The following is an 18,073-nucleotide window of genomic DNA, read 5'->3' on the forward strand; positions in this document are numbered from 1 at the left end:
CCGTTAACAGAACCTGGATTCATTCGAAAAAATGACCTTTTGCCATTCGTGCACCCAGGTTTGTCGTTGAGTACACCATTGCAGGTGCTCCTGTCTATGATGCAGCGTCAAGGGTAACTGCAGTCTTGCTCTCAGAGCTGACAGTCCATGCTGCTGCAAACGTCATCAAACTGTTTGTGCAGATTTTTGTTCTCTTGCAAATGTCCCCATCTGTTGACTCAAGGATCAAGATGTGGGTGCATGATCCGTTACAGCCATTTGGATAAGATGCCTGTCATCTCGACTGCTAGTGATATGATGCTGTTGGGATCCAGCACAGCGTTCCATATTACCATTGTGGACCCACCAATTCCATATTCTGCTAACAGTCATTGGATCTCGACCAAGCGGTAATGTTGCGATACGATAAACCGCAATCATGATAGGCTACAATCTGACCTTTATCAAATTCGGAATTGTGATGGTATGCATTTCTCCTCCTTACATGAGGCATCACGATGACGTTTCACCAGGCAATGTCGGTCAACTGCTACTTGTGTATGAGAAATCGGTTGGAAACTTTCCTCATTTGCATATCACAGCATCTTCTTCCCATCATATTTGTGGTGTAGCAATTATAATGGCCAGTAGTAGTAGTAGTAGGTGTGTGTGTGTGTGTGTGTGTGTGTGTGTGTGTGTGTGTGTGTGTGTGTGTAAACTTTCACAGGATGTATTATTATGCCCACATCTAACAAAACTGTAATTTTCCCAATTAATTGTTGGATGACTAAGTATGTCCATCAATTTTCACAGTATGATTGGGGAACTTACATACGAGTGAGCTGAGGTTTTCTCTAAAGTTTCTGGTTATATCAGGAGACAAGTCTTGCTCAAACAATCCCACATGAAGCTTCAATTTCTACCTCAGTGGATTTTAATTTCTTGTATATTACAACAAATACATCATCTACATTTCCCATTTGCCTATACTTCGATATGCACTTAAATTTTCCTCCAAAATCTTGGTATCAATTTCCGTTTCATCCAGCATTCTGTACTTAGTGTTATGTGAGCTTCACTGCTTTTCATGTGCATTTCAAAGTTTGGCATTTTTTCGTAAATACTTTGAAAGTTTACCATTTGGATTTTAATACTATCACCTGTAGGAGGCATTTCTTTCAGTCTTACACTGACACATCTGGATTTCCTACAGCTATCGTTATCTGAATTGGATGGAGAATTGTCTAATCAAAAAACCCTTATGTGCACCTCACCCACAGTCAGCTACCTGAGTAGCAGCCTCTGATGTGCAGTACATACCTGACATTTAGGGGAGCCCTACATTTCTCAATCCTATGGGGCAAATTCAGAAAGTTGCAGCCTAGCTTTCACTGAACCTTCGAAGACTGTGGTTCAGTCCTTCCACTCAACTTGGAACCCAACGGGTATGATCAATTCTGGGTAAATGCTACAAACTGTGAGCTTCATTGAAACTCCATGTGCAGGGTTCGTCTTCTCAACCTTTTCTGCCAGTCGCTGGAATGAACCAAGAAGGACCTCGGAGCCCAGATCACGGGCATCATTTGTTCCAATGTGCGCTGCAATCTGCAGTTGGTTGCATGCTGTTTCCTCAGTGACTGCCAGCATAGCCTCTTCAACATCCTGAATGAGAACCCCAGGCATACAAATTGAGTGCACCTGTTGCTTTTTCCTGTCCCTTGCTGCCATTTCTCTAAGGGGTATTGTCATTCACTGTACATTTGCACCTCTGACAATTAATAGACCCTACCCTTTTGTGTTTGCCTACTCCTGACACTGGACAAAACAGGTATCTCCAAAACAAGTGAAGTGAGTCCCACTAGCTTAGTTTCAGTGAAAGATAGCACCTCAAACTTGATGATTTGGGTGATTGGTACAATACTCTGAGTCCTCACTAGTCCCCATCCACCTTGTACAGGACGCCTAGATGTACCATTAACATGCCACTCACAGTCAAGTGGATGAGTAATGACAGATACTCTACTTTCTACAGAGGATACAGATCCACAGCAGTGCATAGTACTTGAGGTACTTCTGTTACAGGTATCACAGGTACATGACTCTCAGAAACTCTTACAATACATTGATTTGTAGCAGTTTGAGGTAGTCAGAGTGACTTAAAGTTGCTTACAAATGTCAATGAACTCGGCCCATGACTGAGAACAGCGTTCACACTAGAGCTGCATTTTGGCTGGTGCAATGTATCACAAGGCAGTGAACAAATAACTTTAAATTAAGCCTACTAATTATCTCTTAATCCATTAAGCTAGAAAGTTGCTAATTCCCTATAAGAACTGAAGCCTATACATCAGATTATTCAATTCTGTTTCACATCCAACAGTTCAGAATATTTACAGATAGTCCAAAAATGGCTAGACCAGCCAGAGAATTGGAGGCTCCAGGCAAAGACCTCCAACTACTGCCTCTTGTCTGTTTACATAGAGAGCCCTTTCAGCACCTCAATGGCATGCACTTCTTCCTATGATTCGGATATATCTTTTCTGTGGCCCTAAAGAAAATGCTGACCCCATATTGTCAGAGGCATATTCCATTCAATTCTCAATGACTGTTCAGTTTCAGTATCAATCTATACAGATGGATCAAAAGTTAACAACATATTTGGTTGTGCTTTTGCATATGTGGGGTATGAGAAGTGTTCTTTCCTGAGTGCATGCAGTGAGTATGTTACAGAGTTGTTCACCATATCACAGACTCTGCAATACATAAAAACTCTTGAAAGAGACTTCCTGGTTTATAGTGACTTGATGATATGCTTACAAGGCATATCTCAGTGCTACCCCAGAAACATTTTCGTTGCTAACATCCAACACCTAGAAGGTGACTGCAGCAGCTCTGGAACCACTGTACATTCATCTGGACACTAGGCCACATGGGTAATCTGGGAATTGATCTCACCAATAAATTAGCTAAAGAAGTAACCACAGAAGACAATCTTGCACATGGAGTACTGGACACAAGACCTCCAATGTAACTGTGACATCAAATATTGAGAATAAGGCATGTGGAATCCTAGGCCTCCACAACCCTCAAAAAGTTAAGAGAAATCAAGGGTACAACCAAGGTATAACCTATCAATGACAAAATCACTTGGCTACCTCATTACCACACATGTCTGTGGACGATGGTTAAGAGCAGATATTATAACAAAATTAATGCACCTCAACATTTGGTGTCAGAAGCAGATATGGGGGAAGCACATCTCCCGGTGTCGTGTTGCCAAAGTGACCTCAAGGTACCTCCCCCTCTATACTGTCAGGCATTTTTAAATTTTTATATACATCTTTTATTTATGTGTAGTGTCCCTACTTTCTTAATTTTCTCACTCCTATTTCAGTCATTCTGACTGTCATGACCATATCGGGTGCATCTTTCAATGATAAGCTATAGTTTCTATCCACTTGGGTTTTATTTTACTTTTAACCATCAGCCTTAAGCTAATGTCATGCAAGTTTTCAACAACAACAATAGGATCACAGACTCTGCTGCTGGCCATTCCCCTTTTCTTGTCTCATATCACTTTATGTAAATTTCTAGTGAAATAAGGCACTAATAACAAAGATGTTCAGGCCCTTTAAACCTATCGTTGTCGTTGTCGTCGTCGTCGTCGTCGTCCACAAAAACAGCACTTTCTCATCACTCAATCATATCAGTGGCTGCAAAGTAAATTTTATAATTAAATTTGACAAATGTAGGAATGGTTTACTTTCTCCATCATCCTAATAAAAGCACCAGAAGCGAATTTCCAGGCTTTTTCATTGAACCTATTGCAACGGTATATTCATAATTTTTACTTTTTAGACCGTCTGACTGCAACTTAATTGAAAACATTTTCCTGCCATTCTCTTCCTTTATTTTCTGCAAGGCATCTTCAGTGAGCTTTAATATGAACATATTTTTACTATTTACTTCACATTTTAGGGCAATGTACCTATAGGATATAAACAGCACAGGTTGTTGCTTTTTGCTAAGATGTAGTAATATTTTAAATTCTACTTACAGGTTGCATGGACAATTTTCTACACACTACATTTGCTCCATTTTTTGGTGCTGTTTCTCTTCTTATAATTGCTGCTTGGGATTTTTCCACATTTCACAGCACTAGGAACTGAATAGTTGTTTTGATGTAATGTTTTAATGTTTTGGTTTGTGTTGCTGACTGTTGGATGTTTTTGCCAAAGATCGAATGTTATTGCGTGTGCATTTCATTTCTTGTTCAATGTTTGTAAGATGGTGGTTATGATGTTTTAAATGTGGAATGGTTTGTTTTGTACTTCCAACACCCAAATTCCTTTTTTAATCATGTTTTAAATTTTTTTAAATTCCTGGATGTAATGACTGTGTATACTGAATCACATCTTTGACATTCAAGTTTATATGTTCCTGATCCCTGGAATTTATCCCTCTTGGTTGTTGGATGGCTTAGGTGCAACTGGAGGGTTTGCCCAGTCTTGTATGCTATTTGGAAGTCCTGTCTCTTTAGTATGTCTGCAACTCTGTGTATTAATTTATGTAAGTCACAATGTACCATCTGCTTCTTTTTTGTGTGATATTTTGTCATTGTCTGTGTTTGTTGAGTATGTTTGTAAGTTTTTAGCTTGTGAGTTACCTTGTATTCTGGAAGTGTTGTGCTTGCTTTGCATTTGTTTTTATTTTTTGATTGAGTCTGTGTACTACACGTGTGTCATATTTGTACCCATTTCTTTTTCACAGTTTCTCTTTATGAGTGGAATCATGCTTAATGTGTCTCTGTGGTTCAAGCTTCTGTTTGTGGGGATGATTTGATGTGGAATGTATGTATTATTGTGGCTGTGGCTATCAGTTTTTTAAACATGTTAAATGTATGTTTGCTCTTTTTTTATCTCAAGAGAATTTGATTTCTTTCCTTTTTTCTTTTTTTTTTAAGTGTTACTTTTATGTTCTGATGTGCTTTGTTGATTTCAGATTGAAGTTCATCTGTTTTTTCATTGGGCTCATCTATCAGACACATAATGCCATCCGCATATCTGTACCAATATATGATTTTAAAACTTTCATTAGTAGTTGTCTTTTCAAATATCTGATTTTCTAGATGACTGATGAAAATACTTTCAACATCTAATTATAATGCTGCCTCTTTATCTAATGTACTGTACATGTAAATCTTTTTATTTGTTCTAGTTACCGCTACAGAAAAAATGTGATGCCTTTAACATGGTCATTTTACTGACAAATGGTGCAACAGGTAGTTCATTTTTTGTAGACGTGTATGACGACAAACCACCCTGTCAGTACAATCAGTACACTTATAGCCTCCTCTGGCAACAATGAAGGTGTTTATTCTGTTGTGCGAGTGATCATAAAGATGCCAAATGGTATAATGTGATAGTGTGTCCCTATCTTATGTTGCAACCTTCTTGCAGGCTGTGGAGAATAAGTAAGTTCCCACTTTGGCATGTAAATGTGCATTCAACTGACATGACGTTTGGTAATTTTAGTGGCCAGGACACTATTGTTTACAAAAAGAGCATTTTATGTTTCAACAAACCATATGTGGTCATGCATTGTTCTATTGGAAAAGCACATCACCTCTCTGTTGAAGAAATGGCAACTGCACAGTGACAAAAACCTCTGCAGTGTATTTGGCACTGGTTACTTAACACTGCAGAAACACCAAATATGACAACAAGTAGTAACTGATGCCTGCCACACCATGAAGCCTGGGGCAGGACCTGTGTTTCATGGGCAAAAGAGCTTTGGAATAGACCGCTCACCAGGTCTATGCCATACACATATATGTCCATCATACACATACAGGCAGAACCTGCTCTCATCACTGAGGACAACAGAGCACCATTCCACTTTCCAATCAGTTCGCATGACACCACAGTAGCTGTGCTTGGCAGTTTAGCGGTGTCAATGGTAGCCCAGTGAGAGGCACGTTAATCATAGTCCTGCTGCAAGCAAATGGTTCCCAATGGTCCTGTATGATGATCAGTCTGCAACCACTGTTCACACAATGTGTTGATCTTGATATGTGTCTGTGCTATGCAGACATGCTGAACCTGGTCTACAGACCACTGCTGAAAGCCCCAACAGACTGCTGGAATGCTGTGCCCTACATGGGCAGTAACCTCAATACAGCCATCCAGCATCCCACAGCCCCACAATATGAGACAGTTCAAATGGCAAAAGCTCTTCAACAGAAGTATGCACTCTTCAGTGTAGCATGATTGTATCCTAGAATGAATGTTGCAAACACTATTCACCTGTAAACTCTTCACAATTGCTGCCTGCAGATTCAAAACAGAGGGCACACAGGCTGAGCACCAGCAGATTGCCAATGACCATAACAAACGAATCACTCTGCGTTATTGTACTTCAGATCGTGGTTCCATAGTACACAATCCTCGAATATCCCATTTTCCCCCCAATAGTGTATTTTGGTAACCACTGATGCTTAAACTGCCTTATGATTGCTGATACCAATTTCATTGTGGACATCAGAAAGATCATTATGTAGCACAAGAAATATGAAGGTCATATGAGATTTTACATGTCAGATGGCTTTATTTTAAACACGAAAGTGTCTTCAGATGATTCACTTATATACGTAGTCTAACTATGGTCTCATGTGATGCATCTATTTCTCTCTGATTTTGTGATCTTCCTTGCATGTAATACCATCTCAGTGCCATCTCTGGGGAGCATAGTTCCATTTATTATGTCAAATAATTTATAGGCAATTTAATTTTTCCATGTTCTGTTCTGGAGACATATTATGGTTTTGAATTTGCCAGCTAAGAACTGAGAGCAGTTCTTGCTGTTAAATTTGCTTTGTAGTCCTGGCTTACTCAACTGCATCATTCCTTAAGTTTTCTTTCCATTCTTGTCAAAACCAAGATATTTGTAGGTCTGTCCATGTTCTGGATTTCTAATTCATCTCTTTATGCAAGTGAAAGTGTTGCTTACACAAGCTTGCCTCTAAGTATATTTTTACATGTTTATTAGCGCCGAGTCACAGGAAAATGTCATCAATGCACCTCTTGATACAGAATAAAATTTCATTCATGATACTGATTGTCAAATGGTTAAAAATCATCTATACAAAAAAATATAATAATATTCCAGTCGTTGTACAGCTTATGGGAAATTAAATTTGTAGACAATTGTCTGCAGAGGGATGCCCACCATATGCAAAACAGGTGTAGACAGAGGCTTGAAGACCTTGAACATGACCTCCTTCCCCATCTCCCTGCCCAAAACCATTTGTTCCTCCCATTCTGTTTCACTAAAGAACCAACCGGAGTGAAATTATACTCAGTATCATTTCTGTGGCACTTCAAACTATGTTTTTGTTCATTTTCTTCTATCTCTGAGGTTTTACACACTGTGTTTTAGTAATTTCTGTTTTGTAATTATTTACTGAATTAGATCTAAGCTTCATTCTTTTATCTTCTATGTTAAATTACAAAGCTGTCCCTGAAGATTAATAACTAAAGATGTCCAAGAAGACTGTCGCATATTATATATCATGGTGTAGCAGTAACTTTTCTGGCATGGTATAGGAATTTTGTAATCCTACACAAAGTAATCTTACCCTCCCACACATCATTATTATATTTCTCTGTTATTTCTAGAAGTTCTCAAAGTTTCAAGAGACATGAGATATTAAAAACAACTTTTTACTTATCTCCATTATGTCACTGTTGTTGGCTCCAAGTCTTGCATCTAGAGTACACTCTTCAGGCTGTAATTTTTATAACGTTGTGAGTTGTTGTTGAACTGAATAACTGATGAATATTTGCCTGTTGCTATAAATATCTTATTATTTTATGCAATTCTTTTATATCACACCATCTTTACAATTCCACTTCAGAACGTGATTTCACATTATTGTTGACAAAATTAGAAAGATGCCTGCATTTTCATCAAAGGCATTCCCACAACTACCAACAATCTGCGATACTCACAATGTTCCAGAGAGTTTACAAAGTAAGAGAGTTTACAAACTTTCTTGGCAAAAGAAGAACCATCACAAAGTTCTATCATCATTTTATAAATGAGTCCAGAAATAGATTTGATACTTAGGGTTAGACTGTGCAATTAATAATATGAATTTTAAATGTGCCAGAAATCTCATAATTTCAAATATTTTTAAAAAGAAGAGTAATTTTAACTGTATGTACAGAGTATTAACAAATTAATTTCTTTTTACATATTTTAGCCTGAAACATAACACATCATATACAAAATCACATCAAATTCATTCAGTTTGACAGCTGATATTTTTATAACTTCAAGTTGAACAAATATATTTCAAGGAAGACGGCATACATGAAAGTCACAGATCAAGTAAACAGTGTGTGTACACTGTAACAGTCAAATCAAAACTGAGTCCAAGTCTAGCGGCCGCTGGCTGGCTGGCCGCTTGGGTGGCGCTGCTGCTGCATGGCTGGCAGACAGGGCCACATTAAGAGGCCGGATGTAACTGCGGGGTGGCACTTTGAAAGATCGGCAAGTCACAACACTTTCCCCGCCTTTAAATTTGTTGCCCATGTCTTGATGGAGGTGGCCTGTAGATTGCTAACGTCCATAGGTGGTGTTTGACTGGCCATAAAGTCTCGAGGAGGAGGCCTCCTGTACAGATGGAAATGTCCCCGATGATAACAGGTCAAGATGACAGGAGACGTGGAGGTCGAAGCTGCTGGGGCCCCGTGCTCTAAAGTAACCATGGAAACATGTGGGTCAACGATGGAAAAGAAAAATCACTACCTCATCACCAATTGTTATAACTTCAAGTTGAACAAATATATTTCAAGGAAGAGGCTATACATGAAAGTCACAGATCAGGTAAACAGAGTAAGACGTGTGTACACTTTAACAGTCAAATCATAACTGAGTCCAAGTCCAGCAGCTGCTGGCTGGCTGGCCGCTTAGGTGGCGCTGCTGCTGCTGCATGGCTGGCAGACAGAACCGCTTGTAGAAGATGTACGTAACTGCATGGCGGCACTTTGAAAGATCGGCGAGTCACAACAGATATAATGTTCACCTATACAAGAATTGATACCAGACATGGTATCAGTTATTTGTACAAAAGAAAATATAATGTTAGAGGAGGGTGGCCCCTTTCAACAGCTTATTCTTACCTTTGTTCTATATCTCTAATCTTGCTGTCTATTAAAAGCTCATTGTCAGTAAAAACCTTTGGTTATAATCATTTCATTCAGATCATTTTAAAGTGGTCACTAAATATGGTGAATAATAGTTGTGTTCATTATGTTTAATAGAATATCAGGATGAAAATATTAAAAAGAAGGGAAGTCCTTCACTGAATGATATTGCTCCTGCATTATTATTAAAACACATTTCTTTGTATTAACGATTCCTTATTTTCTTTACAGCACACATACGAAATGCTGCTTATGGTGAAATTCACCGTTTAAAATTTGAAGATTCTGAAGACACTCATATTTGTTTTGGAAAAGGAACTATCTACATAAGTGATCTGGCACTAAAAGTAAAGGAAGATTTTCATAAATCCACATTACTTGACATGGGTATGTCTAACATAATACCTATTTATTTCATTTCTCATTTTATACTTTCCATGTGGTGTGGCAAAATTCACTTTATTCTGGACCAGTTCCTTATATTGAGGATTACTGATGTTTCTCATTTGTTCTAGAATGCAATATGAAAGCTCATACATAACCTATGAAACCTACGTTGATAACAATACTGAATTTTTGCTTTGCACTTTTAGACTGACATTTTCTTATCATATACTGTAGTGATATTAAACAGTTAATTATTTTGTATATGGTGAAGCATATAGTATTACTATACAGAGAATGTATTGTCACAGACAGGTGATTAGAAATCTATCAGTTTGATATTATAATATATTACGTGACAAATAGAAAACAATGGTATTAATGAAAATAGTCCAAACTTAGAATACAAATATCTTACATAATACAACAATTGACAGAGAACCACTCCTTTAAAATTAAATATAATTTCTCATTCTAGTCAACACATGCAGTGTCAGTGTCAGGAAGTCTTTTGCATTTCCTGAGATACAGTGTTAAAGTGAGCTACTGCATAATGGGTTGGCTAGCCTGGGTTGTCTCACTGCAAATGCAAGCTGGGCCATGCACATTTTTCCATTTGAAAAGAAAATCATTGTATATTCTTTGCTTTGTCCAGAGTATGTTAACCTTCCACATACACTGAGGGAAATTAAAATCCCTGATGGGTTAATGGTGCAGATATTTTTCTGTCTATATTCCTGGTGATATTTACTGGACCCATTTGCACCCATTTATGGCATTTTCCAAATCATTCATCAAAGAACTCTGTAGCAGTTCACATTGTCATTATCTGAACTTTAATCAGGAGGATGTAGCATTGGGGATGTAGTAATGAGTGGGATGTAGTAATGAGTGGGAAGTTTGGGGTTCTGCAATTTCCTCTAACAATCATGTCATAAACCTCCCTGGCTTCAGAGTTTGGATGGAGAGATAAGGCTTAGAGCTAGGAGTTGCTAGCTTGGTATAATTTCTAGCTAGCCTCTGATTGTATGCTTCATTGTATCATCTTGAGTTTTGAGCTTGCTGGCATGTCTGATACCTGACCACACAGGAGCAGAAGCTGCTGTGCTATACAATAATCCTTGTGCTGAGAGGCAGAGCATTGCAACTGTTGACCCCTGTGTGGTACCACACAACAGTGGTCTTCAGCTATAGTATTTATCCCATGCCAAAAAATCTTTCTTTCTCCCTGGTCACTCATGGTAGCCACATCTGGAGTGAAAAACAGGTTTTTTTAACATACCAATAAGCTTATCACATCCTTTATTTGTAGACAATATCCTACCCACCTCAACCAAACAGATATCCTGTGACATCTGTTCCTCTAACTCCAATAAACTCGTTAATCAGCCACCACCTAGCAGTGCTCTGATCATTCTTGCCTCAAAAAGCTCAACTGCTTCCTTCACCGGGCTTAGAGCACCTCTTGTCAAGCTCTAAATGAGGAATATCCTACCCATATCACCCAAAGTTGTGTTCCACCATTCACTCACCCCCCAGCCACTCACCCACACACCCACCCACATTACTGAATATCTATGTCCATATCTGTTCCAATCCTGCTCCCAGTCCTGTGTGATCAGTTATTCCCTTGTGGTGGACCCAAGTGCAAGACCTGCCCCATACCCATGCCTACACACCACGTTCTCCTGCAGTCCTATTACTGGCATTTCCTACCATGTAAGAGGCAGGGGAATGTATGAAAGCAGCTATGTTATGTATCAGCTGTGCTGAAATTACTGCACAGTGTTCTAAGTGGGCATGACAAGAAACCAACTGTGTACTTACATGACTGGCCACCGCCAAACTGGCGTACAGTGAATTTGATGATTCAGTTGCCATGCATGCTGTGCAACACAACAAAAATGATTCCAACAGCTTCAGTGACAATGTTTTGCATAGTTTATAGACATTTCAAATTCTATAGTGATATTCTAATCATAAGCTAGTAAGTTGTGTATACAACTTTTTTGAAATTACATGTTAGGAGAAAGAATATATATGGAAGAAACAATTAGTCTAATGATTTTAATGTCACACTAAAATAAGTAATCCTGACTGCAAGATAAGAAACTAACCCCCACATTTCCACAGCAGAGTTTTTTTAAATATAGCCTATGTCTGTCCTAGAGCTCATTAGAATACTGTGTAAATTTTTTTTAAATAAGTGGCTTAATATATTTGAATTATTTTTTCCTCCTCTGTTGCAGAAATGAGAACATGGTTTGTATGTTTAATGTCTCACAATGGCAGAGTGCTCGCTACAGAAGCTGAAGCATACACCAAAGAAGGACACATTAGATTCTCAGGATGTTATACATTCACTGAATTGCGGAAAGATTTTACCATAAGAGTTCAAGTTTATTGTTTGAAACTGAGAAAACAGATACCAGGATGTCAGTCTAAACCTCTCTCATTGGTAGTTTTTTATTGTTTTGTGTTTGAATGAATTAATATTCCTACTGCAAGAGTTTTATTTTGAAGTATTCATTTTGTATCAGATGCCAATGGCAGTTTTTGGGTGTCCAGTCACATGTAAAAAAGCAAAGAATAGTTGGAGGAAGGCTAGACCAGATTTGCATGAAAGAATAAAAACTTCCTCATTCACTCCAGCAGGAGAGCTTCATTTGCGAGTTCATGATGTTCACTGCTCTAAGCCTTGGCCACTACGTAAGGTAAGTGGTATTCTTTTCACAGAAAAAAATTATAAGATCTGCATTTAGAAGTAAAATGTTTTGTGGTTTTAAGTGCTGTGGCTTTGTTCCTTTAATGTTCTGTTGATCAATGCTTTTTATAAGTAACAGTAATTTTTTCACATTCATATTTAATTTACTCAACTTGTTGCTTTTCAGGTACCTCCTTCGTCACCTCTAGTTGGCACAATTGATTTGGAGCTCAAAACATCACTTAAACTAATGGCTGAATATTCAGGATTTTTAAATTTGTCTGAAGAATTCTCATTGCCTGGATCATGGCAGAGATACTGGTTTTATTTGAAAGAACATATGTTATATTATTGGAATTATCCATTAGATAAAGATATAAAGGTAAAAGTTCATTTGAAAGAAACACAATAATGATAGAAGCCGAAGTAATTAGTTAAAATTCTTTTAATTCTTTTCTTCACCTTCTGTTGTTATCGAACATGGAGCTGAGGTTCAATATGTCTCCAGGAAAATGTAATTACATCACATCAAAAGAAAGAGACATCAGTTCATTATTTTTCCTTCTATTATTATAATTATGGATTGTAAACATGCAATAGGAAACCTGACTGGAGTTGTAGAACACATGTGTGAAAACTAAAATAATTTGTCACCAAATTCAGTAAATTTTTTTATAAACAATGCTGAATGAAAGGCAGCATGAGTGGTCAGGTTGGGCTTTTTTCTCCACTCCCATGGGAGAGCATTACAGATAGGCAGAAAGAAATGAACTGGCAAATTTTTAAAATAGATACACAACAACCCATGAAAGCCTGCATGTTAAGTCTAATAACAGGCACACTGGGAAGTACTTCACAGTGGTTTTGTTTGCACAATGTAGATGTAGTATAGATTCAATTCAATTCACTTTGTTATCATCTATTTTATCATATACATGATATATAGGAATGACGAGAGAGAAAGAATAATATTTTTAACAATTAATGGAAATGACATTTTCTTAATTACTTTACATATTTTGTCTTCGTTTTACATGCAAGATAAAAAAATGGGGGATGTAGAAGGGTTTGTCTTAAAACACATTGGCAAATAGATTTATTTGAATTATTAGGTACACAATGAAAACATCACTGATAATAATGACTGTTAGACACAGCCATTAAATAGATTATATAAAAACCATCTGGATATTTATACACAATTAAGATTTCCTATATCAAGATGGATAACAAACTACATCTAAAACTACAAAATAAATTTTTGTGAATCATTTATACTTTAAGAAATGTTTATGTAATTCTCACCATTCACCTGCACGTGAATTGTTGCCTGTCTTTCCTCTATGTTTGTAGTTTGTGGCACAGAATATCAATCACTGTGAAAAAAAAACATAAACATTATTACATTGATGAGAGAACTGCTCCAAACAGAAAAGATGAGTGTTATTTTATAGAGCAGCAGATAATGGAATGGTATCATTCTTCCCACCACTGAAACTCGTGTTCACTTACATTTTATTTGTTCTTGTCTTCTTTCTCTGTCTGCAAAGTTTCAGCCTTATCTACTGTTTTAGGCCAAATATTAGCAGCGCCATTAATTTTGAAATGGAGGTGGAGGGAAAGAAAAAGAATCTAGTGAAAAAAAAATTAGTCCCAATACCCATTTACAAAAACTGTTCACAATATGCTTGACCTTAATTACATTTTTTGATATAATTAAGTAGATAAATTACACAGGATTACCAACTTTCTAATCAACCTCAACAGGTTTCAACATTTCTCTATTCACTATTGGCATTTGTTTATCACTGTCAGTATACTGTTCATTCCTCTCTTAGAGTATGTTGTCCTAGCATATTCTTTTTGCTCCCTGTTTCTTTATCTGTTTGACCTTCAGAATTCCCAGCTAATATTGATAAAAGCTTTTTCTAAATCTATAAATCATGTAACTTCACATTTCTTAAGCCAATTTTCTAAAATAAATCATAGGATTGGTATTGCCTTGAGTGTTCTTAAAATTCTCCTGCACCCACATCTTTTCGGAATTTGACTTCTACCAATTTTTCTGTTAAATTGAGTCAACATATTGCAACTATGAATTATTAAACTAATTGTTTGGAAATGGTTATGTCTGTTAGCACCTGCCTTCTTTGGAGTACGGGTTCCTATGTGTTTCTTAATACATTACATTAATACTTGTTCCATAGATCACGAGTACAACATTTCATAATGATGTGGTACTTGAAGCCTGAGGTTATTTTGCCTGTTTCATATTTCTTGCATAGTAGTCATGGCTGGATCTCCCAAATATTTCAATTATTCACAGGATATGCAGCCCAATTCCTGACATCACTCATATAAGGAGGATGACCTTCATAGCATAATACTTCCATTTCCATTGAATAACATAATTTGGCAAGATCACAAGAAATATGAAAGACTTATTATTCTTATTTGTTTCTACAATAACTAATAGTTAATAAGTTTATGTATTGCTTGATCTATGGCAGTCTTTAATGAAACCAAAATTAGCAGCTGTTATTCCCAGAAAGAAACTAACATTCTATTATAAGCTACATTTTAAAGAACTTCAAAGAACAATTTGAGGATGAAAATGGGTCAATAACTATGGGCCAGTTGCTTACTTCTGTTTTTGTAAATGTGTATTATAAGGGGTGATGAAAGTTTCCATTTGAGTGTGTAGCTTCACCACATATGTAATCTGGCATGACCCAGGTGTGGATGTGTGTTCAAGGACAGACATTTAGGTAAGGGTTTAGGGTGGCATTCATGCCTTTCTTATTTGCGTGAGGTAAATTCAGAAAGGTGAACTGTGTTGATGATATTACCAAATGTTTCCAGAAAGAACTAATAATCCTTTTCTTGGCTGCTGAAGGACAAACACCAGTAGACATCCATCAGAGAATGAAGAAAGTGTATGGGGCAGCATGACTGTTGAGAACGACTGTTGTGAATGGTGCACCAAGTTCCATACTGTTGCCTTATGACAATGACCATCATCATACCACAAATGCCAATAGATCTAGCAGGCATGGAATAATGTGCCCAAGACAGTACTTGTCACTTGCTTTACTGACTCCGTGCCAGAGCCAGTAACTGCATTGCTTCCTCTAGAGAGTACATAAATCACTAATGTGGGTATTCCAGCACAGGTTAATATGTGGTCCCCAAAAAATGCCAGTTATTTATCTGTCAAGACAGTCGTTTCATGTACTTCTTATATATTGGTTTACCAATAAATGTTGAGTGAACTGGTAAACCCTAAAAGAATGTTTTCCTTTTCCAACATCAGCAGCAGATGTTGACTATTAACCCTCGAGCAGATGCACCTGTGTATTAAGTGCGCCATCCACAAATAACATTGTATTGTACTGTTCCATTGTTGCTTTATAATTGAGTGTCCATAACTATTCCTCCAATATTACTGTATCTCACACAGTGCTAAACAGTATTGTCATACAGACGAGAAACTGTAGTAGTATACAATAAACAGAAAGCCAGGTGAGAAAAAAAATTACAGTCTGTGCAAGAAAATGACAGATTCCCAGCTAGAGGTGCTGTCCCACAATGACGCCATTGCTTAAGAGAGAATTAGTAATTCAGTAAGTAATCGTCTGGGGTCTTATGCAAATGTGCTGATTAATACTTAGAGTGGGTCATTACTGTGAGGCAACAGTTGTACCCAGCAATAGAGTGATATAATGTAAGTTTATTTAATTAGTGTTTAATTAAATAGTGATTTAGCTCATATGACCTAAGTTCATTTTATCATTGTTTAAGATAACTAAGGATAAACTGTGATTTTGCTCATACATGTTTACCTCAGTAACACAAAAACAGCTATTCTTTAAATGTGTACAAAGTATGCCACACTCCAGCTTGGGTTGTAAAAAATGGTGCACCTGCTCCAGGGTTAAAGACAGGCTTATGCATTCATGCCCAAATTGGCAGTGCCTGGCTAGAACCTAACTAATATGAATAATTTTTTGAATCTCTGTTAGAGTGGGAATTCTACCTTCGCTAATACAATGTTTTTTGACAGTTAATCTAAACACCTGCACAAAAACAGTAGTTCGACATAGAAAACAATATTAAGATAAGTCTCCATTAACCTCGAATGGCTGGCTGACTGACTGACTGACTGACTGACTGACTGACTGACTGACTGACTGACTGACTGACTGACTGACTGACTGACTGACTGACTGACTGACTGACTGACTGACTGACTGACTGACTGACTGACTGACTCACTGACTGACTGATATTTTAGCAATCTTGTCTCTTTCCTTGAGCCTGTCTTCAGCTCAGTGCCTGTTCTAAATGCTGATCAGCTGTCTGTCCTTTCCACATCGTGGTTATCCTGTCCTGGGCCACTTTTACATGCTTAGGAACTTCCTACATGGAGCCTCATCCAGTGAACACCTGTTCATCACTTCTTCTGGTACACACAAGTCATATTTATTTATTTGTTTGTGAATTTAAGGGTTAAAGTGTTAGCAGTGAACAAATTATAAGCTGGTTCCAATTACTTCTCTAGTTGGTATTCTCCTGGCATGGATTTGTTTGGGCTTTTTAGCAACAGACTTTCCAGCCAATATACCAGTTTTTACGAGTCCTCCATCATCTCAAGTAATTTGTTTATGTAAGTCAAAAACCAAAGTAAGCCAAGCACTGAATGATACAGAACACCATATTTAATGTTTCCCTCTCTGAATTTAAACTTCTTTCTGTTGTATATGCTAGTGAATGCATGTTTTCTGTTTTTCAGATAGACTCCATTCATGCAAAGTGAATGTCTGTAGTGCCATACCATTTCAATCTGCCTGCTACTTTTATGATACTCACAAATGAAAAGCCTTGGCAGTATTACAGAAAATGTCAACTACATAATTTCTCTTGTTCAATTCTATTTGAACAGAGGTTGAGAAAATTACATATTCCCCTCTTCACAGAGAAGCCATTATGGGTTCCAAACTGAATGGTTGAATAGTCTGTTGTAAGCCACCTTCACAAAAATAAGTGGAAGGAAAATGGAAATGAAATTCTGGATGTGATTATTCATATTCAAAATCTATTGACCACAAGATCCATTTATTAACATCATAAATGAAATTCTTCCTGTAGTACATAGAACCACATAAAAAGGCTTAGAACTTAATGAAGCACACTGTGAGGATCAGAGATTCAAAATAGGTACCAGAGGGGCTGCAGGCAGAAATCATTCACACTGGACGTATGCACAAGTTCAGCCATTCTAAGTTAGCTCACTGATGCACCACAAAACCTAGAGTGCATGAGAGACTATCAGAGGGTTACACACAGATGGAGAGTAGAATCAAACACCAACACACAGAATCATTAATGGGGAGAAATTTTCCACATATACACATGGTCACCATACTTCTAAAAGAATGACCCCAAGCAGTTGCTCATATTACATTCCAGCAGCATACATATTCAGGTCACATCATTGGCTGATTGCCAAAAATTACTTAGATTGTGTAAATTTACAAACACTGAAATAATTCAGAATAAAAATTCATTAAGCTCAGGGGAAAAAGATGTAATGATTGTGTATAGCCATGACAAGACAGATTTGAACTTTGACACATAGTTGGCTGATGGTCAAAACCCAATCACACATCACAAAGGAAACACCACTTAAAGTAGGCTACATGGTACATAAAATGCAATTTGCAGATAGCAAGAAATGGAAACTGAATGCAAATAATATGATCACCTTTGGAAAACAGAGTGCCACAAGATACCAAGT

At 37.4% G+C, this 18,073-nt stretch overlaps 1 protein-coding gene across 2 annotated transcripts in view; it reads left to right on the forward strand.

Moving 5' to 3' along the window:
• LOC126272987 (anillin-like) overlaps positions 1 to 18,073 on the forward strand; it is a 151,104-nt gene that overhangs the window by 92,881 nt on the left and 40,150 nt on the right. For both annotated transcript variants that reach the window (XM_049976336.1, XM_049976337.1), the window contains exons 8-11: positions 9,420 to 9,575; positions 11,822 to 12,030; positions 12,113 to 12,286; positions 12,464 to 12,658. In XM_049976336.1, the coding sequence (XP_049832293.1) occupies positions 9,420 to 9,575; positions 11,822 to 12,030; positions 12,113 to 12,286; positions 12,464 to 12,658 (734 nt within the window). The remainder of the gene's footprint in view (positions 1 to 9,419; positions 9,576 to 11,821; positions 12,031 to 12,112; positions 12,287 to 12,463; positions 12,659 to 18,073) is intronic.

Source organism: Schistocerca gregaria, chromosome 5 (genome assembly GCF_023897955.1).
Source record: "Schistocerca gregaria isolate iqSchGreg1 chromosome 5, iqSchGreg1.2, whole genome shotgun sequence".
Taxonomy (NCBI): Eukaryota; Metazoa; Arthropoda; class Insecta; order Orthoptera; family Acrididae; genus Schistocerca; species Schistocerca gregaria.